Source organism: Perissodus microlepis, chromosome 7, assembly GCF_051167445.1.
Source record: "Perissodus microlepis isolate ML-2025 ecotype Zambia chromosome 7, ASM5116744v1, whole genome shotgun sequence".
Lineage (NCBI taxonomy): Eukaryota > Metazoa > Chordata > Actinopteri > Cichliformes > Cichlidae > Perissodus > Perissodus microlepis.
The window spans coordinates 45,491,871-45,518,585 of record NC_140467.1 but is presented as its reverse complement, the minus strand read 5'-3'; the positions used below and the strand labels follow the sequence as shown (position 1 = coordinate 45,518,585).

Sequence of the window (26,715 nt, the reverse complement as noted above, 5' to 3'; positions counted from 1 at the left end):
GAAGAAGAAGAAGAAAGAAAAGTTACCTTAGCTATCTGGCTAAGAAACACACCACTCCAAAAGCTTCGTGGAAAGCCGCGCGGTGAGGTATGCAAACTCCCGCTCCGCACTCAGGAAGGAAGGAGAAACTTTCTTCGTCCAGACTCGCCTCCTTTGGGTTTTTTTACGCCGCAAAACTCTCCGGAATCTCTGACCCGAGTGACGTCACCGTGCCTGAACCACACAGGTGCGTTGTTGCCGTGTTACTACGGAAGTTATTAATACATGTGGACGTTTACTAAAGGTAACTTTGTGATTACAGTTAAACAATGTACAGCACAAAAGAAATAAAGCAGCAAAGGCGTTGCTCCCAAGACACAAAAACCTGCATTGTGTGTCCACTGCTGACCGAATAATAGAGTGGGTGTAAAAAAATCTGAAGAGAGTTAGAGTGGGTTTTTTTAGAGTGGAGAAAAAAAGGCAGAAAAATACGTGGAGCTTTTTCAGTTTTCTTTTTGTGCCTCCTCAGTTTTCGTGACCCTTACATTTATTTTGTGGGCCTTGGGGAGTTTACCAGAATTTCTAATCAGAGTGCTTGCTGATCATACAAAATATATCATTATTATAAAACCATTATTTAGATGCCACAGCCTACCTATGTATTGTTGCTTACTATATCCATCCCTTTATGTCCACAGTTTGCGCTTCTTCGGGACAGCGTGCCATGTCACAAAGCTCAGACTACCTCAAACTGCTTTCTTGGACATTGAAATGAATCCACAGCCAATCTCAGTCCATCAGAGCACCTTTGGGATGTGCTGGAACAGGAGTTTCGCATCCTGATGTGCAGTCAACAAATGGAACCAAAATCTCTGGGGAATGTTTCCAGCAACTTGTTGAATTCATGCAACAACAAAAAAAAGTTTAACCTGAGGGCAAAAGACTGAGTCCAACCCAGTCTTGCCTTTCAGGTGTCTGGTAAGTGTATTTCCTGCATGGATTTCATGGGGTATGTCAAAGTTGATCTTAAGTTGGCCAGACCAAATGAAATTCTCTTTTCTGTCAGCACAAAGAAGTTTAACTACACATTAAATCCTTAAGATATCATTGTATAAGAAAAAACAAGTATAATTTCAACAGTATGTCTCATTTTTTCTACATGATAAAGAAATGTTGCTGTAACAAAGAAAGAAATCTGTCAACATGACTCTCAGGGCTTAAACTGTAAGAAATAAATATATAATAAATATATTTCTCTAATAAATAAAATGTCCTAATGAAAAAATGATGGTAGCTTATTGGCCAGGCTGTCCTACAATACTAAAATAAAGTTTTTGTTTATTCTTTTTTTTCTAAACTGTTGAGCCAAAAAGTTCTCATATTCTCTTAATTTAATGTTCATCTATTACTTCATTGCCTTAGGATAGTATGAATGGCATGGAAGTCTTTATCAGTAGGAAAAGCCGTAAAACCTATAAAAATACACTGAGAAGCACAAAATCCATGTTCCCCTTCACATCTTTCAGTGGGCCAGATTGGATTAAGAGTGACTACCTATCTTGCGTCTCCTTACAAAAATGAAAACAATGAACTAAGAGCTGGCAGTCCTCAGGTGTGTGGCACAAACACCTCAGACTGAACTTGTCTATCTTCAGTGTTAAAAACAAACATGGTTAGCAGAGCCTAAAACTTTAAAAAAACTTTTTTTTGAAACTTTCCTTTGAAGCTCACATATTTAGTAGACAGTTAACCTTACTGCCCATCAAGAACACCACACATTCAACAAACTGCAAACTATTCATCCCGATAATTGCTGCCATCAGAAGAATCTGAGGTACGAGAGAGAGTACAGAAACAACAGTGCATTTAAGAAATCACAACTGCTTTATTTATTTTCTCTCAATAAGCTCTTTTTCTTTAACAAGGGAGAGTAATGACCAAATACCTGAAAGGATAAAGGTCAGAGAGGATAAATAGAATGCTGGATCAGCTGTAGAAAGCACTGGTCCTCTGACAAAAACTGAAATATGCATCTTAAAAGTAAAAAAAACAAAACAACCTCAAAATGGGCAACATTGCGGTGCAGGTACAATGATGAGAAGCGCCAAGATCCTTTCAAGAAAGGGGTAAGAGGCCAAAAAAACCAACAACAAAAAATAACCCACACTCCAAGCCCGATAAACCTAACAGGTGAAAGCAGTCCGTTCTGAGAACACAGTGACCTTTTTTTTTTTTTTTTTTTTTTAAAACATCGAATCCTTTATAGTGCCACAATATCTAAAATGAAATGCAAGTTTAAGCCTCCCTTTGCTCACAAGGCTCAACTGTACAGTTAAGTATGCATATACACATATAGCAGTGAAACACTGTTGTAAAGATAAACATTTGTAGTGTCATGGAGCATTATAGTAAGCAGTAACAGTTATGGCAGGGGCGTCGTGAGTTTCAAATTGAGCGCCCGTTATAAAAACAGAAGACGAACAAAAATAAATGATTCCATCAGCTTCACATTTTCAAACAGAACACTTTTTTTTTTGTTTTTTTGTTTGTTTGTTTTAAAGTCCTTCGTAGTCTGCTGGAACTGCTGTGCTTGCACACACAAAAAAAAAAAAAGGTGCATTTGAGTTTAACAAGCAAACACCCCTCGTTATGTGATAATTAGCTTCTAACGGAGGAAAAAAAATTAATTGGACCCTGATTGTGATTATAGTTAGGCTGCATTTATTGCTAGTGCCACCTCAGAAACCAGATTTTGAATTATCAAATAGTGATGAGATTTTTTTTTTTTCTTTTTTCAATAACTCCCCTCAGTGATTTTGAAATGGGATCTGAACAATATGAAAGTCTTTCAGGAGCCCTAAAGAAAAAGAAAACAAACGCTAATGGATGTTAAAGAAGGAAAAAAGAAAAATCGCTTACATCACATGTTCATTAACACAGTTTGATTTCATTACAGCCCAAAGCAAGAAAGAAAGCAAACATTTCAATCAGCTGTCTGAGAGTCCTTTTACAGCAACTGTGAATGCCCACCTCTCAGCCCTCCAAAACTTCACAATGAACCCACAAATGTTTTCAGCGTGGTCAATCCAAATCCACACACACACACCCCCGCACGCAGACAGAGCACACGTCAGCATAATAAATGCCGAGTTCAGGTACAGTCTTTGTGAAATGTTGCCAGCTTCTAGGTAGATGTCCTGCAAGTTTACACACATTCAACACATCACATGCACACGCCGTCGATGCCAGTGAACTTCCCATGGAAGCAACATAATTTTGGTAAAACCTCCATCTCTTTTTTTTCTCCTTTCAATTTACATACAGAGTGAGCAACAGAATCTAAAAGCAAAGAACGGTTTAAAGAGAAAAAAACGTTTCTAAGAATCTAAGCAGTTTTTACGCAGTTCATGTGTTGGGTTAAGTAGCCCAAAAAAGACGCATTTCTGAGGTGATCCACTTGACTTCTGCTATGTTTGACATGCATGATGCCCAACAATTGTGTTTTATTTTTTTCCTGGGTTAATGAAATAAGTCTTTTAGCATTAGTATGGATGTCTGGGTCGTGACTTTATTTATCAGCAAAAATACCAAAGAAAACCAAAAAGTGCCCCACACTGCATTTCAAATTTGCTTTAAAGAAAAAAAAAAAGTTAACAGACTTTGTTTCTCAGTTGTATGAAATTTCTGTTGGGTCTTTAAGGGATGCAGTCCATAAACAGGGAGTAATTACAGTTTGGCAAAACAGTATGGAAAATGAACCAAGTGAGCTGGCCATTTTCCTCTTCCCCCACTTCAGAGAAAACGCACACACAAAAACAAAATGTCTTTTCTTCTTACCAATATCCCCTTAAAAGTGACTAATAATAAATTAAAGAGGACCTTGAAGAGATCTGTTTAAAAGACTGTGTTTATGCATATATTTATATATATTTATATATCTCTATACGTGATGTGAAATAACAGTGTCCAGTTCTGAAAGTTCAAGAGGGGGCATTTCATTATGTTGTCTGCCTGCAGGCCCCGGGCCTTCGAGCCTTGGGGGTAAGGTGGGTTTTAAAAAGGCTGACAGTGGTCAATGAGCTTTGTGTTGGCAGGCTTGGTGGTGATGAGGATTTTAAGGTCCATTGTTACGCCTTGCCCTCTTCTACTTTGACAGCCTGGGGTTTGATGGCTCCAGTGCGTGCTGGTTTGGCTTGGCCTGTGGAAGGTAGGGGCTCCTGGAGTTTGCTGGTCATGCCCCCGGACGGTGTTTTGCCCTCTCCCACCGCCTTGCGTACATCTCTTATTGTTTTATTCTGTACAAAAAAGACAGAGGACTTATTAAAGAGACAGCAGTGCCTGGTAAGCCATACATATATGCACCAACAAGTGTTTTATGTAACACCATAAAAGTTTCACATTACTGAAAATGATTTCAACACTAAAAAAATGTTACATTTTTTTAAGTCAAATCACACAACAGTGAACATGAAAAGCATTTCAAAATAAGAGAAAGATAAAATGGATTAAATTAAATTACCTATATTTACAGTGGGTGGCTCACCTTCATGCCATCCTCTTGCCCTTTAACTGGGGGCTCGGAAGCTGAAGGAGGGGTGGAGTGGGGAGGGTCACGGCCAGGATTGGGGTAAGGGGGGGAACGGATGATGACGGGCTTATTGACCTGCATAACAGGTCTCTGAATAGGGTTGGGGAAGGGGCCTGTGGTGGGGGGCCGCATGTGCATCACCATGCTGCCCTGAGCAGGAGGGACCTGTTGGTCACAGAGGAAACAACAGGAGGAAAAGCAGGTGAAGGGTTGGGAAATAAATGAAATGCAAATAATTAGCAAGTGCTGAATTCCTTAACACATTTTTAGACTTGACTTTTAGATTCCAAATACTGATGTTCAGGCTAAAGGATGTAGCGATCCTATATTAGGAGTATGCAGTATGCATCAAAGACTCACACTGAGCAGAAAAGAGACCAGTAACAAATACCTTTTTAAAAAATAAAAAACATCTTGGTCCTCCTGTTATTTATTTAAAATAATAAAGCCCAAGCGAGTAAGTGCATATTCTTGTATTTGTATTCACCTGTGATAGTTTACTTGAATAACGTTCAAATCCAAGTCTGATACTGGCTTAGACATAAAATACCGGGGGGCTGCCAGTGCTACCCCTCAGCCTCCTAGTAAATACACATACGGTATGAATTTCAAACTCCTATGACTTTGAAATTCATACCGTATGTAAAAACAAAAATGATTCCCCGTCTCTTCTTTAAAGTAAAGTGTAGAGCTTACTCGTACTTAGTGCTCTGTATGAGCAGAAACCAAGGTAATGGTCCTGGAAAGGTTTTTTGTTTTGTTTTTTTACAGTATACTATATTCTAATTTAGGGCTGTGCGATATGACCAAAATCTCATATATAAGAATTCTATCATCCCGATAACGATATAAATCACAAAAATGTAACATTTTCTGTAAATTCTGTGAATCTCGGGCAGCTCGACTTGCGTGAAGTGTTTCCAGCTGCGCGTCGTGTAGCTGGAGTCGAGTGTTTTAACCGATGCATGAAACGATACATTTTTAGACATAGGTTGTAACGGCCGCCGTTTTCTTTGTATCTATTACACGGCGTGCTGCGGGGAACAGCCTGTTCTAACGTTTGAGTCTGGCGGCTCTTTTTTAATTCTCATCCGTAAATAATCTGCTCTTTCACGTGATTTAGTTTATTTTGAAAAATCTCAACAGGATCTTGAGCTTTATTGTGAAAGGTTTATGTGGAACATAAGCGGACACGCGATGCTGTTACCGTCGTTGTTGCTACCCACAACGCATAAAAACAGGCGCTTGTCCGTCTGTAGTGTGGTTATATTACATATAAGAGAAAGAGAGAACTTTAAGAAATTAATATAGCCACTACAGTGACCATCAAAACGATGAAAAAATATTGCCGTAAACCGTTTATTTTGCGACACCACGAAACAAACGATAGCGTAAAATGAAACGATAGACGTTTTTATATCGTCATCCGATATATATCGTTATATCGAACAGCCCTATTCTAATTGCATAATGGTGCATTTAACTAATCATGTCTAGAAAATAAAACATACATATAGGAATATATTGTGCGGCCCACTTTTAAAACAATGGTCGTATAAAAACAAAAAAATATGGTAATATTTTAAGGTGAAAAATCCATACCTGCTGAGCAAAATGTGTAGGCAGAGGGCCTACAGGTCCTCCAGGACCAGAGGGCTTCCCGCCGGGGCTAGCAGAGCCAGGTCTGATATATAAAAAAATAATAATAATAATAATACAAATGAATTAGCCAACTGTGCACTGTTACACAGTGGAGCACATCTGAAGTGATAAAAAGATCTACATAACTAACTTCTACTACCTTCCTCAAATTATTTCCACTCACCTGTAAGAACCTCCAGATATGCCTGGGGAATGATTGGGCTTCTCAGAGAACTGAAAACCTTTCATTTCCAACTGTGAGCCCTGACAGTGGAGAGACACACAGAGGTACATTGTCAGACAACTGTAGTGGAATTTCAGTAATGGTCAGCGGTGTAACAGGTAAAAATGGCACACCAGTGCTGAGATATCTGATGGATGGAAAGTTGAGTAACATGAAGCCAGTAAGGCTCACCTCTCTGCTGCCAGTCATGACAGCTGCCTGCGACCCTGGTGGTAGCATTCGGCGTGGGGCTCCCACTGACAAGTTCTGTCCCTGCTGCAGCTGGATGGACTGTGGGAGGATGAGGTGTTGTTGAGCTGAACCATAACGCAGCTGAGAGCCAGGCAGGGGCATAGTGACCTGGTGAGAATGAAGAATTGATTGTAAGCCTTTAATATAAGACAACAGTCCAATTATGCCATTTATATGACGGCTTATATTTGTTAGGCTAAAACAAACACTATGAACAATTTTAAAATCCTCTTATACGTTAAAATGGATATTTTAGTCCTGAGCAGCAACAGCCCACAAACCTGAATGAGCTGAGAGTCCATTAACTGTGAAGAGCCCATGCCAGGCCCTTGGTTCATCTGACTATCATAGACTAGCTGCTGGCTGCCATTCATAGGCTGGTAGTGTGAGCCTGACTGGGGTTTAACCATGTCTGATGGCTGCATGCCAGGGAAAGCTGAGTATGGGCCCTTGAGAGGGGCTCCACCTGACAGTACCATGGGGCTGGGCTGTGACAAGTTGGGGTGCATGTAAACCTGGGACCTGAAAAAGGAAGGAAAAGAAAAGCAGAGTGACACAATGAGCGAAAGGAAAAAGTATTTTTTTTTAAAACTCTCAAAAAGATTTTATCTGCTTTCTAAATAAATGAAGTGAAGCAATATGGAAATTCTTTAAGCAAGCAGTACCTGAAGGGGGGGATGGAGCTGAACATCTCCTGGGACTGAGAAACAGGCAGACCTCCCCGAAGCCCCAACTGGGCCTGAGCCTGAAGAGACGTGTGTAAAGAAATGGGAATCTGCTGGGCTGCAGCCGCCTGAATGAGTGAGCACATGCAGCATGATGACAATTTGCTGGTACACAAGCAAGCCTGTGTGTGTGTGTGTGTGTGTGTGTGTGTGTGTGTGTGTGTGTGTGTGTGTGTGTGTGTGTGTGTGTGAGAGACCTGTTGGTAAGTCTGCTGCTGGGTCATGGTAGGTGGTACAAGGCGTGGCTGGCTTGGAAAGACGTGACCATCCAGATACAGCGGGGGAATATGATTACCTGCATCAGGGGCAAAACCCAAACAAGCTTTCATTTACTCCTCTAAGATAAATCCTTCATCAAACTCAAGAAACAAAATGTAGTTTTACCTTGCATGGACATGGAAGGTGCTACCGATGCAACGGGCATTGGTGGCATGGAAACGCCTCCAAATGAGCTGTAACTGACACCAGTGGATGAGCCGGCACTGCAGGGAGGCTGAGCACCTGAAGCGCTGCCACCAGGAGAGCCCTGCTCAGGAAGAGACTGGGAGTTCTCCCACGCCTTGCGTGCTGACTCCATCTGCAGAGACACAAACATTTATAACTGAGCTGCACATTTCACATCAGCGTTTTTCTAATGTTTCCTACTAAAAGCACCACAAATCAACAGGAGTACCATTCTTTCTAAGTTATATATTAAAAAAAATAAATAAATATCTGACATTGGATTGTGATTTAAATACCTTGAGAGTGAGATCAGCACTGGGAAAGGAGATGGGGTTGAGGTTGATGCCAGGCTGCAGGTGGTTGGAGCGCAGAATGGGGATACTCTGATTCAAAGCCGTCTGTTTGAGGACAAAGAAGATTATAAATACTTACAAATCAACATATCTTATTTTCAAATAAGACACTATTCCATTAATGGGTTCAGATGTATTATAGCTAGTTTCATTGATTTCGATAAAGTACAGTAAGTCACTTACGTCCTGAAGCTTGTTCACAGGATTGGACACGGGTACTGGGGTAGAACCCGGCGGCAGGCTGAAATCGGAATCTTTGGCACTGACACCAAACTCAATGGGTGGGACAGGCAGCACAGTGTCCACATGGAGGTCCACACCATTGACTGGTGTGATAGGGCCACCTTCCAGCCTATCGACACCTTCTGAGCCCTTCCGGTGTTTCAGGGAGCGTTCATTTCCGATGGGCCCTGGTTTGTGCTGCTCTTTGTTTTGTTCTGGGCCCGCATCAGAGTCCTGTCCCAAAACATGCAATGTTATGAGTCTGTCTGTTTTTGAAAGCAATACTAGAACAACTGAAACTAATGTGAAAAAGAAAGTTAAAATGAGATTAAAAACAAAACAAACAAACAAAAAACATGCAGTTTAGTAGCAGCTGCATCACACTACCTCAGAGTTGGGCTCACTCCCAGTGTAAGACACCTGTTTGGTCCATGAGTCTCCCCCTGAAGACTGCACTGAAAGAGCTTAAACAGATACACAAACCTCACTGTTATTAATGAAAAATGCAATCATTTGAAAAACAAAACGTTCACAAAAAACTCAAGCTTTCATATTATGCACATTCATATTACAACATCTGTTCTTTATGGACTTTGCCATAAATACTGGGAATAATGCTGCAATGCTCTTGTTCTATATGTAGGTTAGATTATATGATTAATTTCTCATGGAGTAACGAGTGCCCAGGCTTCACCACAAGCTATGAAAGGACTTGTCAGTTAATTTTAGTTCATTTTGAGTCCCAGGAAAAAGGAGAGTAAAATTACTTTAAGTTGGTGCAAAACGTTTTGTTAAAGCCCTAAAATTAAATATAGAAGTCTGCACTTAAAGCATGCCTTCATTGTTTAAGTTCACTGTGATAGTGAACAAAGGTAACCTTTCAAAAAATGTAATTGCCCAAAAATTCATGGGGCCTGACTGTATGTGCCGTCAGTGTGTGTTGAGGCTAAAGGTTTATGTTTAATATAACAAAATGCATATCTCAATGAAGCACTGACCAAAAATTAAATAAATAACAATACCTGAGCTGTTGGTCTCCCAGATTTCAGTTCCCAGATTGTTAGAAGAAATTCCTTCCTCGGGTTGTTCAATGCTCATGCTTCCCTGCTTTTTGGCAAAGCGTGGTGGCATCTTGGAAGTGACTGTCCTGTTTTTCACTGGTACCTAAGATGGTTAAAAGAAAAAGCTTCAAGGTTCGCTGTGTAAAAATGGCAAGCAACTAAATGGAATGAACACTTTTGTGTAAACATAATGTGATATATCCTAGAAAATACTGCCGGCCTCCAGTGCTACCCCCCTCAGCTTCCTTGTACATGCACCTGAGTTAGAAATGTGAAAATCCTAGATCACTTCCTTGAGTTATCGCTGAAATTTTAACTTGTCCCAGAGTTTTGGTACCTATAGTACACATGTGAAATTCCTATGCCATCACTTTTTTATGCTTGAGGGATAAAAAATATATATATTACACATTCCCTCTCTTCTTCACATGCCGATGTGCTTGCAAAGTCTGATGTAATGAGTTAATTTAGTTTTAATAAGTGTAATTAAGGGATCAGTGCAGCCACCTTCCCAGAGATCAGTGTCCAGGCATCACAGCCAGCACTTACTAAACTAGGTATCATCTGTGTAATACAAAAAGAGTAGCACTGCCATGTATTTGTGCCTGTTTGTTTTGTTTGGACATGTTAAAGTAAGGGTTGAATTATTCTCAAATTTAGCACATGTTCAGCGGTCAGTCAGGCAGAGACAATTATATGGAAGAAAAGACACAACAAAAACTGACAGCATGGCAGGCAACAGAGCATCTTAAATAAAACAACATTAAACATGAGGTTGCTGTGTGATTTAAGTCAACTACCAGAAAGCCATGATAGAGGGGTTAATCGCTATCCCATAATTCTCCTTGGCCCATCTGCGAGTCATCCTTTCTCAGAGAGGACAGAGTGCACACTCTCAGTTTTTAAACTCAAATATCTAATATACTTCCATTACTAATCTAATAGTAACGGAAAAAACAAGCTGTGCATATGTAGAATGACAACTGAATCGCTTTTCAGGACTCACATCTTGTAGAGAAACAAATGAGCGGTGCTGCAGAAAGCTGGAAAGATAAGAAGGCTTTGCCAATGCAGAAGGAGCTTGGACTCAAACAGTATTATCAGAAGGTCATTGCTGTATCACTTAACAATTAAGTAAGCTTGCAGCTTTCTCCAACTCCAACAATGCATGAATGTGACGATTAGTTTGTAGCATTTTTTAGCAAAGTTGTTTGAAAGCGGGAGGCGAGCCAATTTACAAGCAAGGGTTTAGCGAATTGCTGAACTGATTTGCTCAAGTAAACCCTGTCAAGACTGTATTATACCATTCTAGGTAGTTAAGATCACATCGGTCAGCTAACCCTTGGCGACCAGTCGCCTGGGGAAAAAGGTATATTTCTCAGTGGGGTGTGAAGTAGCTTTAACTGGCTGCTGCCAGGTAAAATATGTGGCAAAAAAATCAGCTTGCCCAAAAACCTCCTTGTGAATTCACAGGGACATTTCCATGGTCAGCAGTATTTTGCATAGTAGACAGTGACTTTCCTGAAAACATCTGCCAACTGCTCACTGATTGGTGACTGAGTACTAAAGAGCATTAACAACCAACCACTGCAGGACTCATAAAGGGAGCAATAGGGCACTTATAGGACTGCAGTTCACATATTGGGCCAACAGTGTCATAACAACGACTTTCAGAATTAAACACATTTTAGAGGGCCATTTTTATTAAAAAACAAACAAACTAATAATATTTTTGAATTTGGTGTATGTTAAACTTACAGCTGCCCCTTGTTCTTTCCTCCTTCTGTCATCTTCCTGTGGGCGTCTTTGCTTTTTGGACAAGGCATCCTGGTATCCATCTGCATTTGAACCTGGTCCCCCTGCGTCTCCTTCAACTACAAAACAAAGTTTTTGTCAGAGGAAAAATCAAGAGTGCTCAAGTAAAAGCTGCAGTGCTGAATCGCATCTGTACCTGTGTAAAATGCTCCATTAATACATTTTACCCTGAATTAAATTACCCCACCTAAAATGTAAAGCTGCTAAAGACTTTCTCCCAGTTTAAACCTAAAATATGAGACCTTTCAATTAATTTTACTATTTAAAAATTATTAATGGTATTCTCACTGCACCTAGAAAAAAAATCATAGTTATTCTGCTGTCTGAAAACAAGAAAGGAGGTCACCAAGACTCAAGCTTTTTTTTGTTTTACGAGACACACCTATGGTATCAATTTCAAAATCCTGTGTTTCCTTGTTCTCAAGTTATCGCTTTCAGAAACTTGTGTCCTCACCCCCTACACCAGCATGGTAATGGCGCCTTTTACGGCTAAGGGGTAGAAATGTGTATATAAAATATAGCATATGTGAGCACAGAGAGTGAGAGAGAAAAGAACAGACGTCAATTGCAAACAGGAAGCCAGCTGGGTTTAGCTTGCACTGAAGTGAGACAAAAAAAGAAAGTAGCCCACACCAGAACTTCTTTATTGCTTGCAAATCTGTTTTTCCACCACCCATGGTTATCCCTCAGCATTAAATTTTCCCCATAGCTTTGGCCTGTGGGCATGACATCAAAGTTAATCATCATGTTAGCCACGTTAGCTGGGTTGCGTGCAAACAGGATTGTCCTACTGCTGTGGGGACACTGCCATAAAAAGTTATTTACTAACTTTTCAGCTTGTCAGGGGACAAGAGCACATTAGAGTACTATTTGTAGGCCTCACACCTCTAACACGTTATCTGAGTGTTTAGTTCTCAATCTATATTAACAGACATGAACTTCACCTTGCAGCACAGGAGTTGGTGTTCTGCAGCTGTGCAACTTAATTTTTAAACAAGTTAGTCTGATTCCACACATGTTAAGAAAAACAAAATCACATAACACAAACAAGATTCAAGGGGATTAGAGGAATGAATGAAAGCAAATGTGTTTACAGTATTTTTAACACTAAAAATACACTATTGCCAACACTTCATTTCCATCAGAGTGCATTCCCTATGCATTCCATAAAGATGTGAAAGGAAGTTGGACTCACTTGGGTAGCTGCTGAGCTCATATGGGGACAGTGGTTCAGTGATGTCTGTTTTGACAGGTCCTGGCTTCAGCTCCTTGTCTAATTTCTTCCCAGCGGGCTCAATGGGCTCCCTCTCTTCTGGCAGCTGCTCTATGCTGTATACAGAGCCTGACTCATCTGGACTCCTGCTGTGAACAGGACATAGAAAAAGTGCTTAAATTGTGTGTTTTTTCAAAATAAACCAAATTGAGTAACTGAAAATGGTGTCCTTGTAATCAAAATTATAGTCATCATCATACAAATAACAATGTGTTGTTGGTTTCTAAGTAGCTATAACAGACGACTGGTCAGTAAGTTATTTGCCTCACCTTTTACAAGAAGTGCCTCCATTCTGCCAGCTGTCACTCCTGTTCGATGAGGAGGTGGGGGGATTATCAGGTGCACGCACCATCTTGCTTGCGTCCAGCAGTGATGGTTCTCCTTTCCTGTTCTGCCGTTCCACCAATGGTCTCTGACTAGAGAAGCTTCTCTTAGAAAGCTCCCTCTTCTCACTGGAGCCTGGCTCCTGGCCAGAGTCTGAGGGAATATCGCCATGGCCCTGTGTAGCAATGCCTCCACTTCCACTCCGTTTCTCTCTCCAGTCACCAAAGTCGCTGTTGTCTGAACCAGTCTCCCATTCCTCTGTCTGGCCATGCTGGCTAGAACGTCCAGAGTAGTGGCCACTGGGCCAGCTATCATCACCAGTGCTTTTAGAATGACCTGGCCAGGGATTTGCAAAGTCTCCGTTTATGTACTCATCACTTGTCCACTGATTTGAGCCAGGTTCACGCTCTTGTCGTAGACGACGGAAGCGCGGAGGCTTGTCTTGACGTGGAGGACGCCTTCTCCTTAAAATCTGTCTGTCAGGGTTCTCACTGTCAAAGTAGTATTCTCCTTCACGCTCCTCTGTTCCATTTTCCATGAAGGAGCCAGTAAATTTAGGAGTGTACTTGAGAGCGTCACGCTCAACTGGGGGTCTGCGGGAGTAAGCAGTCTCTGCTCCAGGACCATAACCATTTTCTTGCATCGAGCCACTACTGCTGCCACTAAATTGAGGCCCACGGCCCCTCCATGTAGAAATATCTCTAGATCCTCCAAAGCTTCGACTGTAACTACCAGTGGTGTTCAGTCGTGGAGGCAGCACCCGATTTCCAAAGCCTCTGGTGACCTTGGTCTTTTCTCTGGAATCTGGGGCAGTCTGATCATCTGTGTACACCTTGTTGGATCTCCAAGAGTCTCTATCAGCTTTACGGACATCCCCAGACTCTGTATAGCCTTCTCCATTTTCAGATCCTTTCTGGCGACGCCTCTTGGGAAGTTCCTCATACTCTGAGGCTTCACTCAATGTTTCACTGACATTTCGCCTACGGGGTTTGCCCCTCTGAAACTCCTCGACCTTGATTAGATCCCTGGGTGGTGCTCGACCTCTGCCTGCTCGCTGAGTGCTGCTGCCACTGCTGTTGTTATTGTTGTTATAAACACCTCTGAGATTATCTCCACCGCGGCCACCACGGGTTCCACCTCTGGAGTTAAATTCCCGGAAGCCTCGACTGCGGCCTCTACCCGTCCCCCTCACTGCACCAAAGGCCTGTTCTTCATCAATAAAGATCCAGTTATTGCGCCGTGGTGCCTGGGGTTCTCGGTTCTCCTGACTATCTCTAAGTGACTGGCTCTTAGCACTGCTCCAAGTGTTCTCCTTGGGAGAGTCATCGCTGTGGGTGCTCAGAGGTCTGTCCATTTTACTGGGAGCTGGAGACTGGCGCTGCCTCTCTTCAGGTTGTTTTTCAACCACAGGTGATGCAGAACGCCTACTGTTGGCAGGCTGGTTGTCTTTCTTCAAGTCATAAACGTTAGTAAGGACTTCTTTCTCCAGGCGGTAGGGGACAGGCTTCTCCTCAGGCTCAGGTTTAGGCTTTTCATTCTCCTTGTCTTCCACTTTGAGAGCCTTAAGAACTGGTTTCTTGATGGGACCAGTTCTGCGTATCAAGGTGCGTCCACTAGCCTCAGATGGCTGGTTGACACTACTTGAACTGGAACTGGCTTCAGACCACTGGTTTTGGGCACTGTTAACCCCTCCGTCTTGTTTCTGGCTACCATCTCTTTTCCAGTTGTCTGTGGAGCCATCTAAGGCCTCGTCGTGGGATTCAAGGCCATCTTTCAGATGCTTGTCTCTCGACTCTTGCTTTGGGTATTCACTATCTGAATAATTCTGAGAGAGGTTCTGAGCCGTGGTGAGCAAGCCTTGGTCATGTTGTTCTCTGTCTGAACCTCTGCTCTGATAACTGTGATGGAGAAGATCATCTTGAGTGTGGGACAAACCATCACTGGCCCTCTCTTCATAGGAGTCCTGTTGGGAAGAGGCCATATCACCTCTGTGGATACGAGGAGACAAAAAAAAAAAAAAGATTAGGAATGACAAAACCAGACAGAGGCCCATTAACAGAGCCTCTTGCCCTTAACAACATAGATTCCATTAAAAAAAAAACATGGACTTTACAGTGTTGATAAGAAAATCCTCTCTATATACTTAAAAATAATGTCAGCATATCCTTTATTTCAGTAATCACTCAATTCAGAAGACTTAAAGGAATTATTAAAATGCTCAGTTTCACAGATTAAAACACAAGAGGGCCTCATGCCTTAATTTAAGGACTGCAGAATTCGAACAAAATAAACTTACCTGTCATCGGGATGTCCGCTTTCCGAGCTTTCACGCTGTCTCTGGTAAGGTGGAGTAAAGCTACGCAAGGGATAGCCATCTTGATTCCACACTGGGTAAGGCTCAGTGGAAGGCGCTCGTCTCTCCTGAGGCAAGTTTGGATGGCATCCCTCATCAGAACCGGGACTGTTTAAGTGATCTTGGTGCATCATAGGTTTTACCATTCCTGCTGAAAATCAATCAATCACATATTAATCATGTTAAACATGGTGTGCCTGTCCTTCCGTTATCGACTGTATAGTCTGTCTATACCGAAACAAATGTGTCTGGCCAAACCACCTGTTCTTTGTTTAAATTTAATACATATAAGTATATACAGATTTAGTAATTACCAGGGTAGTAGTCAACAGGAGAGCGTCCCTGGGTCATGCGGGGATCCATGAAAGGTGGCATCATCATCCAGCGCGGATCAAAACCGAGGACATGTGGAGGGTAGTAGCCCCGCTGAGTGTGGCTTGACCCTGATGGATTAGGGTGACCTGACTGCTGCCAATGCTGCATCTTGAACATTTGTTCCTTTAAAATCCACACAATAGACATTCAATAAATGGGCAAAATTGACACTGTCTGTTCTGTGTAAAATGAGACAAACTAATTGAAGACATTTCCAGGCTAAGCTAACAAAGTCAGCAGGATATTGTTCCCCATTTAGCATTCATAACAAAAAAATCAAAGTACATTTATTCTCATATATTTTAGAATGAACCAAGAAGGTGCTGGAGATTCTCTTCTCAAGAAATTAGACCTAACTTTCTAAATATCCTAGTTTCACTTCTCTAGCACAACCCCATCATGGTCAATATCAAAGAGGCTGTTCTTTATGAAGGTGACAAGTTCCAACACACAAGCTGTACTTGCCTGGGCTGCCCAGGTGTATTAGTGGCCTAATGCCGCATAATAAGGTCAGCAAGTAAGCCATCTCTAAGAGATCCTGAATGCAGTAACACTAGAAGTTCCAGATGGCTAATTTGTGCCTCTGTAAAGCTGCGGGGAGTTTATGGTTTTCACCCAAATATACACCAAAGGCTACTGTCACACATTTGTTACATTATTTATAGATGTTTTAGTGCAGCTCCTCATTTCCTAAATCTCTACAACCAAGGTGGACAGTGCAATGTTAACATGACCATGGGCCACATTATTAAGAACAGTGCAATGAAACCAGAATTCTCCTTAATTTGGAGTTGAAGCTATTGGCATCAGCTGGTGCTCACCTGCTGCTGGTGGTGTTGTGGTTGCTTTTGAAAGCGGGGTGGCACTGGTTTGATTGGCTGACGCCCACTGTAGTCTCCTGATGGTGAGGAGGGCTCTGGGCCATCGTCTTCACTGCCACGGTAGGTAGAGAAGCCAGACTCTTCACGGTAACTATGGCCAGGGGAATTGTCCGAGGGACACTCGCTTCCATCTGGAAATCGTGATAAAACACGCTTGAATAGTTGCATTTGTGCATTTTTAAAACTATATTTTATATAAAATAAAAAGGACTAAGGACTCTTTTTTACCTTTTGTGCTGTAGTGCCAGTTATCATGGTGGCCTCGACTCTGTTCCCGACTTGGGGACAGTGGAACTTCTTTTCCCTCTACCTCCTTCTGGCTGTCATCCGTCCTTGATGTCTGCCTTTCAGTCTTCCCAAATTTTTCATCCAGTTTTTTGAGCTTTTCAGCACATGCTGCCAGACGTTCCTCACGAGCACGCCTCTCTTCCTCCTCCCGCCGTCTTCGGGCTCTCTCAACAGCCTCAGACAGCTCAGGCGACACATACTTGGCCCTAGCTGGTGCCTGAGACTGCCGCTGGTGATCATCCTGGTCAGCAAGTGGGTCTCCTTGGTTTCTCTGTTGGACCTAAAGGAGTTAAAGGGGAGGAACTTGAGTGATGAAGATTATCCCTTTCTTTTTTTCTTTTTTTTTTTTAAGGAGGTCCATTAGATTTTATTTCACTCTAAATTTATTTTGGGGGGAAAAAAAAGGACTAGCAACTATTTCTCCCAGATTAGTTGCTACTCAAACTCGCTGTTACCCGTAGGTCATAGGACACTTGTCCTGTTTCTTAAATTGCATATCCTATAGTATCTCTTGCTAAAATAAACAATCACCCTGGGAACAGATAAAAGCTTTGTTTTTACTGTAAGACATATTTTAATATTGTGGCATCTTTAGCTTATTTTAAATAAGTGGTTTGACAAATTTTCTACAATGAATTGCAACTAACAAACACCAAACGGACTTGGCAAATGAAAAGTGCTTAGACATATCACTATGGTTACCGCAAGGTCATATCTCCTAATTCGCAATGACAGACTCACTTCAGGGTATGTAAAGGCAGACAGCTATTCATATGCTCTACAGTGGTGTCTCTATAACGTTCCACAGTCACAAAGGAATTAAAGAAAACTGTGTGTTTTGACTGTGATCATCATAATAATTTGATCTTAGGTAAGTCATCTCAAAAGAGGAGGGCTGAAATGGAAAAACACTGCCCTGTGCATGGTTACCTGGGTGTCTGTGGAGAGATATTTGCCGTTGGTCTTCCTGGGAGGCTCGTGGTGGTGATGCTGGAAAGAGTAACTCTCTTCTGGACCCTCTTGTGGGTAAGATGCCTCCCCCGAGCTAAGGGAGGAATGGCAGTCCCGCTGGTTATCTCTCTCCCTCTCCCAGTCAGCCCTATGAAGAAAAATAAAGCCAGAAACATTTTTAAATAAAGACAAAATTGGAGTGTTTAGAGTAATAAGCAGCCTTAATGGACGCGCTCTCACCAGATCTTGTTTTTGTCACTGGAAGAGTGTTCTTCTTCATCATCACTAAATTTGAGCTTCTCACTATAATCAACCTCCTCATGAAGTCCTGTGGGCAGGGGGAAAACAAAACAGTCAGTCACAGTGGTGAATCAGGGTGAGGTCTAAACTATACTGTCCTGGCTGTATTTATAGAGTGAGGTAACACAAGCTGTGAGGTTGAGCAGACAAACAGTTTGTTCTCCTGGGTCGTATTTGTATTGTGAAGAACAGTCACCCTGTTCTTTAGAATCACAGTTTAAAGCAACTCTTTTTCCCCCATTTATCTGTCAGACTGTGGTGAATAAGTCACTTGACTTGCTCTAAACAGGTAGGCCGACATCCCATTTATTTAACAACAGTCAACCAGAAAACTGTTATTAAAAAGCCACAGTTGGAACTGGATCTCCTCAGCAATTGCCAAATTACACCGAGCTGGTATTTGGTTTTCATAGTACATACAAAGCCCATCTGATTGCGTCCTCTGTGGCTTTGCTTTGAGAAATATATACATGACCGTTCGCAGTGTGTGTGAGGAAGATTAGCATTACCCTAAAGTACACAGGCTGCACCATTGAGGTTATGACGAGATAAAGAGAAAGCACCACTCCAAGCCTTTAACTGGAATCTCTTGATCATGTTACACATTCAATAAAGTAACATTAACATTTTTTTTCTTACTTATAAGCCACAGACATATCATGCATCCCCAGGGTTTTTCCTCCATATAAGAAATTTTAATGGCCACTAATGAGATTGTGACCCTCTCCCAAAGGAAAAAGATCACTGTGACTGCAATTTAAAGTTTGCAGTCACAGTGAAATCTACTGTGAAATATATTTTTTGTTAAAATGGTCAAAAATGATGGGAAATACTCATCACCTTCTGTAAGATAAATTAACAGACTGATCATGTATGATGAACATCTATGGCCAACCACAAAAGGCCCCAACAATGAATACTAGAAAGTGATAAATACAGCATTCCACACATAAAAATATAATGGTGAAAGATATTCACAAGCTATAGAAGAATCTCACAGTGAGAAAGTGTCTGGGACCATTACACATGTCTAAGATATACTGACCAGCCCATCCATCTTCACAATCATTGTCAAGCTCATCCAGATCCTTCAAATCCTCTGGATTAATAATGGCTGGGCGAACCGGTCTGTCAGTAGGTCTACGGATAGGCTGCGAAGAAAGTCGAGGCGCAGCACGGACAAAGCGATTCTCTCTCCTTACGTCACCACTGCAATGAGATTGTGGCAAATTAACAACTGCCAAGTATCCCAGATCTCTATGTCAAACTGCTGAAAAATGGATAACTACTTGGATATTTAAAATGAACTTACTTTACAAGCTCAGGTTTGGCATAGCTCTGCCTAAAAGTAGGTTTGCTGTCAAAACGGGCGGGGGCTGCTACGGTGGTGGGAACATGGTCTGTACCCGTAGCTTCACGTGTCTCTTTAGAGCACATCTGAAAACAGCAGGACCACACGGGACGATCATATCAGGCATGCAAATGCCAAACACTCGGTTTTAGATTGTATCTAAAAGTAGGCCATGTTGTTTTCTTCCACAATGACCTGTAATGTTATGAGTCATACAGTACTTACAAAGGCAGGCAACATGTCATGGTAGACAGCAGTTGAAGTGTGATGAAGCTGGTACTGCAATGCAGTAGGGACGGCTGTTCTGCGGACAGGCTGAGCAGGTCGCAGGGAAGGCTCCTTGGGGTCAGGGCCTGGTGACGGAGCCGTCACCGCACTAGATGAGGTGGTGACTGTGGCGGAGGAGGGGTGAGACGAGGCTGGAGGGGTGCCAGTCTCAGCCAGGGCAGTGGCCTTACCCTCAGGATCTGCTGGCAGGCTGAGGGTCAGGGATGAGGGCTGAAGGTTCCTGCCACCACCTTCCCTCCAGCTTGTCACATCTAGAAGTAAAAAAAGAAAAGGTGGAAAATATTAGAGGACCAGACCAAGCTAAACTAATAAAATGTCTAAGGCCCTGTGAAATTAGGAACTGCACTGAATTTCAAATAGCAAAAGGTAACAACTTTCATTGAAAACAAGCAATGACTATAAATTAAAAACACATCCACTGACCACGTTGTTTCATCTCATCTCAATGTGGTAATTTCAAGAACTAATTACAAGTGAATTAGTTTCATACTTTTTTTTAATCAGAAATATTTAATCGAGTTCCCAGCCTGCATAGACAGATCATGGCCAAATGTGAGGGTGGGTGGTGTGAGCCAGTAGTCGTTAGTAAGAAAGTTGTCAGATTTCTGCTCTGAAAGACAACTTGCTTGGAAACTATGCAAGTAAATGACATCAAGAAGCATGAAATGCAGGTTAGAGGAACTGAAAAAACTGCCCTCTTTCCTTTATTTCTTAAATAAAGTAATGTCTGCCAGTTTAAAGCTTTGCCTTCCAGGAGGTGTTACCTTATCTGTGAGACTGCCAATTTCTAAAGAAGGTGAAGCACAAAACATAACTTACTCTGGGGGCGGAGGCTTGGTCCGGGCCCATACGACGGATCGAAGCCGCTTCTTTCCTTGCCAGCCCTGTCCTGTTCTCCAGCTGCCTTCAGTGTGGGAAATTCCTCGTGAGAGAAGGGCTGAAGTCGGTTTGAGGCCCTTGAACCTGATGTAGACATTGAAAGACACCGCATAAAGAGAGATGCTTGTCTGAGCTGAGCAAACAGAAAGCCATTTTCTCAACTGGGGTTTGAAATCTGAACAGCATACTGAACACCAACTGCGTGACATTTCATTTTAAACAGACTTTATTCTGAATTAATGAATGACTCACCATCTTGCTCTACTGCCTTTCCATTTAGCTGGGCCCATTGCTTTGGTCCACTTGTGTTTGTGTTCTGTGAAAATTAAGAAACCAAAGTCACCATCCCCACAGACCTAATGGACGTTTCTCTACCTTTGAGGCACAAATGAGAAATTATCTTAAATATTCACAACCTTTCTTGTTCAACTTGGTAGTGTGAGCTTTCCTCCATAAAGAAGGTATAATTCTTTGCTCTTCTGCCATTATTAGTCTTCATTAGAATATCTACTAGACACTCATTTGTATACGAGTAGCTCTCAATTAGCAAATAACCGAAAACATTAACACAATCAATGTGTTAATGAAAATCTGCAATAAATATATGACTGAAGCAGATTTATAAGCATACGTATACTCATACACACCTCCTGGTTGGCTACCGGTGAGGACTTCTGAAGATTGGAGACAGATTTCTGCAAAGCCAGCGGCGGCTGCAACTCCGGCAGCTGTGGTGTTGATGCAACAGAACTACGAAAAATAAAAAGACAACTGTGAGAAATCAACCCTCAAAAGCCTCTAAACTGCTTCTCTTTCTTCCTGGTGAACAGCTGACTCCTATCAAGATCAAAGCTTTAACTTATTTTATCCTGACACTGATCCCTAAAAAATATGTGAGTTTAATGTCAATGTTGATACTTCAGGAAGGACATTTCCATTTCAGCCACTGTAATCAACTAGAAAGGGTGTCTGACTCCCAGTGCAATGATACTAAGTGAAAATAGAAAAAATTATAGCATAATTAATTTACTTTACATATTTTTTTTTATTTTTTTTTTTTTAAATCGGAGAAAGCGGGTCTATAAAACACGCCTTACTTCTTTTGATCGGGTTGTTCCTGCTTGTTCGCCCATCCTGTACCGTCTTTGGGCACTATAATCACGTTGGGATCGTTTCCTTTGTTTTCGGACTTCAAGCTCGGCAGATGAGCTGGTGGGGGCATACGCCGGGCTGTGGCCACTTTACCAAGACTCTGCAAGCCATGTCGCGGAACTACTGGGAGACAAAACATGTAGATAAAGAAGTAGGACCAACATTAGTAAAGGGGCTTAAATTAGATAACAGATGAAGAAAAAGTATCGAGTGGAGAAACAAAATGAGCCTTACCTGTGTTTTTCTGAGTTTCTATTGATTTTCCCTTGTACTTATCAAATAGGCTGAGTGAGGAATACTTGCTTTTTCCATCCTTGGACTTGGTTATTTGCCCCAAACGATCGGACATTGCGATGTAATGTCATCTAGTATGGAAATTTTTCTTTGCGCCTCTTCCCAGTGCCTTCTGATTCTAAAAAGAGGAAATGAAATATCCACCTTAGTACAGAAGTCACCCAAGGAAAAACCAAACCTCAAGAATAAACAATGTTAATTCACAACCTTTGTAAATATTTAGTGTTAATCTGCTAATATAGACCAAACCAAAAACTATACAACACAGCACACTGTAACTGAGATATTCTACATGTAATACTGGTTTACAAAATACCCATGTAAATAAAAAAGATAAATGTTCACAGGAATAATACACATGAGTAAACAGTATACAAGTTAATATAATATAAATATTACATATTATTAATATCAGTTAATGCACTCCAAGTAAGCCAACAGGGCATGTAAGCAAAGTGTGAAACCAAAACAGCCATTAAGTCGCTTAGAAACAATTTTACAAGTCCCTGAAACTGCATTATCTCCAGAAGAGATTCACTCGTGTGACATTTTGATGGTGTTTGATGGTGGAGAGAGCATCAAACACATGTCCCAAAATCTTCAGTTGGTTCAAGACCCGCTGACAGTATATGATCGAAACACTTTAGTGATATCACATCCTCTCTGGATCGGTCCACGGCTCCCTACAGAAATGTTTCATCAACTCTTCCGCGTGTTCCACTTTATTAGTGCAAAAAAAAAAAAAAAAAATCAATGTATTTTCACTTAAACAAGCAGCTGTTTTTTATGTGCATTAAAGTTATATAAAAATTTTACAGTGCAAATGCAAATTCCTGTCTGACAGTTTAACCAAAAGGCATTTCCAGTAGAAACTGGCCGACATATCCTCAGCATAACCATGTATAATATCCACAAAACTTAAAAAGAGGTTACGATAGCCGTAATGCTCCGACAATCCATCAAGCGGTGCGGCTTCGTAGCTTTGCAAAGTCGTACTAAAACATTTGACTGATTTTCGAGCGCCGTCTACCACATAAAATCGTTTCGAGGTCAGTAAACACAACCAGAATTCAAACATAAGGCACACGGGATTATAAGGGGCACTGTCGATTTTCAGAAAAATCAAAGGATTGATTTTAAGTGTGCCGTATCTGACGGACGAAAGCTAAACCAGTTCCACACCACTGAAGTTGCAGCATTTTTACAAACCCCTTCTGGTTCATCCGTTTCATTCAACGATCCATTTTCACCCTTCTCATTCTCCGTCATACTTTTTCCGCCATGTGCGTATGAAAACAAAGGCACTGCGCATGCGCGTTTTACCCATATTCTATCGCGATATTTCATTTTCTTATCGTTGCCCAACATTATACCGGTATTACCGTGAACGGTATGATATGACCCAGCCCTAATCTCAAGTCAACATTATTCAAGTAGTTTATCACATAAACTTGAACCACAATACAGCCATCTATTCTGAAAGACAGAAGAAGACAAATCCCTGGGTAGTAGCTGCATATGTGGATCCATCTGCTGTGGTGACCCTTGTGAATAAGGGAACTGCTGAAAGAAGCTTCTATATGAATCATGAAACAAGGTAATACAAGAAATCCATGTGTGTAGTTTTTACTGTGATACACCAAATTTCTTCTGAAGCGATCCAAATCTGCTTTGTAACTCAACGTGCTGTTTCACATGATTTTACACATTTTTTTCCTGGTGAATTTCTGCACATTTTTTAAATTGCCATTTCTCATTTCTCTCGTCTATAGCAGGAAAATGTATTGAGGATATGGTTTAAAAGAGATGTAACACCTGCCCAAAAAAGAAAATTTACACTATCAACGCATAGACCTTATGTTTTAGTACGCATGCATAGAACATCTTTATGCAGTCTTCAAATATCCTCTGCAGGTAAACATCAGCCAACAAAACATTACGGGGTGACTAACCGTGAGATACAAAACACTATAAACTTTAAAAACATCAATTACTCTCACAACATTTGAGCTAAAAAAAAAAAATGCAGAGCTTAAGACAGTCTCTAAATGAATATCTGATATTGTGTCCAGGTCGATGTCTAGTGCTAAAACCAAACAATGCCACCAACTTTCAAGAAATTATCAATAACAATGTCATCCTATGTTAAGCCCAGTTTTCTCCTACCATTTCAAGAAACACTGATCGGGGAAAAAAAATAATCCCACCTCACACCAATTATTAAGCACATCCCTATGTTTTTTTTCTTTTATGCACTTAGGCCTACATTGCCACTTTACCACAGTAAGGTCCTGACATGAATGATGGCTGCAGGTTTAAATGTAAGCATGAAGAATGGTTATCTGTCTTTAATGTGTTCGCCTGATGTTAAACCGGCAACCTGTACAGGGTGTACCGGGGCTTTCACTCAGTGACAGCTGGGATGGGCTCAACCACTATCCCCACAACCCTGAAATGGACCAGCAGCTAGGAAAATGGATGGATTTTTATGATTAATAGGAAATAGTTTACACTGAAAACAGTAAGCCAGTATGATTATTACAGCTAGGAACCTTGCTTTTGGTATGCAACATCTTGCTTTTTAAAGTTTTTCCATTTTTTAAAAATACATGTGGCACTGCGTCCCAATATCTCAGTAGCAGTTGTCTTGACACCTAATTATAATTGCCAGTATTGCTAAATATCTCTTTGGGTAACAGAAAAAAAATTTTTATGCAATCCAACCTGAGAAAAATAATGTGACATGTTAAATTCAAATCAAACTCAAGCATGTCCATATTGACAGGAAGCAAATGTCACAATGTTGCAATGCCAAGAATTCCTTCTCTTTCCTGGCTGGTTCAAACTCCATTTCCATCTATTCTTTATTCAGTGTTGAACTATTCTGAACAAATGATGGAGGTTTGCAGAAACTATCTGAATTTACAGGATACTTTAGTGAGAAACATCAAGTTAAGCTGACAGAAGCCATAGCATGAACAAAACTAGAGATGGCTTCTCAACCCCACATGTAAACAAATAGTATTATGGTGACTTACTTTTTCGGTGTGATTAAGCAATACACAACCTTGGTAACACAGTTACAAATGTCTTCTTTGTCTTCATTTAAACAGTTTCATGTATTTTTTTTCCAGTGTTAAAATTATTGTTGTTGTGCTTGGTCAAGCGTCTTTTTTCATGATGGCTACATGAGCAGATTTTTCAGTGTGTTGGATAACAGTATCAAAACAAAATACATCTTGATAGATTTATAACAGGACACAAGCACTAGTGTATACTAGGAGTATTTTCATGTGTGAATGAAATTAAGCAGGTTTCAACCATCAGTGGATAGTTGATTATCGTATTTGCAAATCTAAATAATAGTAAATATCATTTGAAGCTAACACCCGTCAATCCATAGCACAGTGGAGGCCGCTCGGTTAAAAGCTCCGCATAGGCGTTTTACAAAGACTTGTAGCCATAAATATGTCCATCAAGCTAAATTTAGTTGTGCAATACACTCTGTTATGGTCGCTCGCACTACTCCAAAAAAACATAAAATCTACCAACCTCTCCAAACACAATCAATTTTTAAAATACATTGAGATGTGTAAGCTAACGCCTTGACGGCTAACGCTAGCTCCGCCTTGACTTTGTGTGAATTTCAAAAGGCTACATCCACCAGAAAACCCAAAGAAAACACCACAAGCAATAAAGTGGGCATTATGTAATCGTAAAACAAAAATTTGGACTGGATTTTAGTTTCACCCCGAGTTACTGTTCTTATTTTTTTAAGCTAGCATACATGCTAAGCTCTCCAGCACAAAACTGACATTAGCGAGTGCTGCACAAAAACAAGAAAGTCAAAGGCTAATGCAATCGTTTAGACTACAAATCGATCGTCTCAGGTCTGTTTAACACACTTATCAAGACGGGCTAACTGTCTGTTAAATTGCAAGAGATTCACACAAACGTTACCAAAGATGTAGCGGCTACTACTCGGCGACAAAATATGCTAACTGCTGGCTATGGTTATGTATATAGCAAATGGTCGTAGTGAGGATCCTGTAGAGTCATCTAACTTCACAGTTAAACGACGAAGACACACACAAAAAATGTAAACTGCTACTTTTCTGTTTTCTTTTTCCCCTAACAACGGCTCTAACTTAGCTTCAGCTAACAGCCTTGACTCTGGCAGCTTGTTGGAAAATTAGCGAAACGCCAATCCCGTAAAACTTCCAGTGGAGGATGACAAATTACAACCGGTGTTTTTTTCAGTGCTTCTACAGTGGTGCTTTTATTACTGGGGATATACAGGCTTTTCTGTGGAAATTCTCTATAAAATACTCTGACCTGTGCTTATTTTTTTCCCAATCCCGCTTGGCTTTTTGAACGGCCTGAACACAGCGATGGGAATGTAGGACAAGACGATTAAAAATGGCTGCTGCCAGGAACAAAGCAACAATAAAACTGGGCAGCGGAGAAGACGAGCGAACCGGGAGCTCCCACGGAGCTATCTGCACATATAACTCACCGATTCAACAACTTGGAGTGTCTTCTGATCAGTGACGGTGAGAAATTTCCACAAAATGTTGTCTACTCAAAGGATGGCTTGCGATTGTACAGCCGAATCTTCTTTAGGTTTAACCGATTGCAATGTTGTTGCTGGGGTCCTACCCGGCCTGAGAATGAACAGGGCAGAGTGGAGGCTGGATCGGCTC

At 41.2% G+C, this 26,715-nt stretch overlaps 2 protein-coding genes and 1 long non-coding RNA gene across 6 annotated transcripts in view; 1 reads left to right on the top strand and 2 right to left on the bottom strand.

Moving 5' to 3' along the window:
- LOC146383858 (uncharacterized) overlaps positions 1-180 on the bottom strand; it is a 3,067-nt gene extending 2,887 nt beyond the window's left edge. The window contains exon 1 of the mRNA XM_084935373.1: positions 27-180. The gene's annotated coding sequence lies outside the window, so the exon portion shown is untranslated. The remainder of the gene's footprint in view (positions 1-26) is intronic.
- LOC146383857 (uncharacterized) lies at positions 126-2,246 on the top strand. The gene is made up of 2 exons (XR_014800790.1): positions 126-226; positions 678-2,246. It is a non-coding gene; the product is annotated as an uncharacterized LOC146383857 (long non-coding RNA).
- Positions 1,845-26,715, bottom strand: prrc2b (proline-rich coiled-coil 2B). Of its 4 annotated transcripts, none has more exons than XM_084935371.1 (31): positions 26,529-26,715; positions 21,953-22,130; positions 21,664-21,841; positions 21,214-21,316; positions 20,819-20,882; positions 20,507-20,650; positions 19,625-19,938; positions 19,361-19,485; positions 19,094-19,257; positions 17,989-18,076; positions 17,728-17,896; positions 16,738-17,077; positions 16,450-16,640; positions 15,568-15,751; positions 15,197-15,404; positions 12,846-14,888; positions 12,499-12,662; positions 11,247-11,362; positions 9,450-9,591; positions 8,815-8,891; positions 8,389-8,661; positions 8,149-8,250; positions 7,793-7,985; positions 7,606-7,703; positions 7,349-7,476; positions 6,965-7,205; positions 6,624-6,791; positions 6,393-6,472; positions 6,170-6,251; positions 4,523-4,732; positions 1,845-4,274 (listed from the first exon to the last, which is right to left on the bottom strand). In XM_084935371.1, the coding sequence occupies exons 2-31, from the start codon at positions 22,065-22,067 to the stop codon at positions 4,107-4,109; spliced, it is 6,672 nt and encodes a 2,223-aa protein (XP_084791497.1). In that variant the 5' UTR covers positions 22,068-22,130; positions 26,529-26,715; the 3' UTR covers positions 1,845-4,106. The 4 variants fall into 4 exon arrangements, with proteins under 4 accessions (XP_084791497.1, XP_084791498.1, XP_084791496.1 ...); XM_084935372.1 differs by having other exon boundaries at positions 12,499-12,665; positions 15,197-15,401; XM_084935370.1 differs by having other exon boundaries at positions 12,499-12,665; positions 21,664-21,838.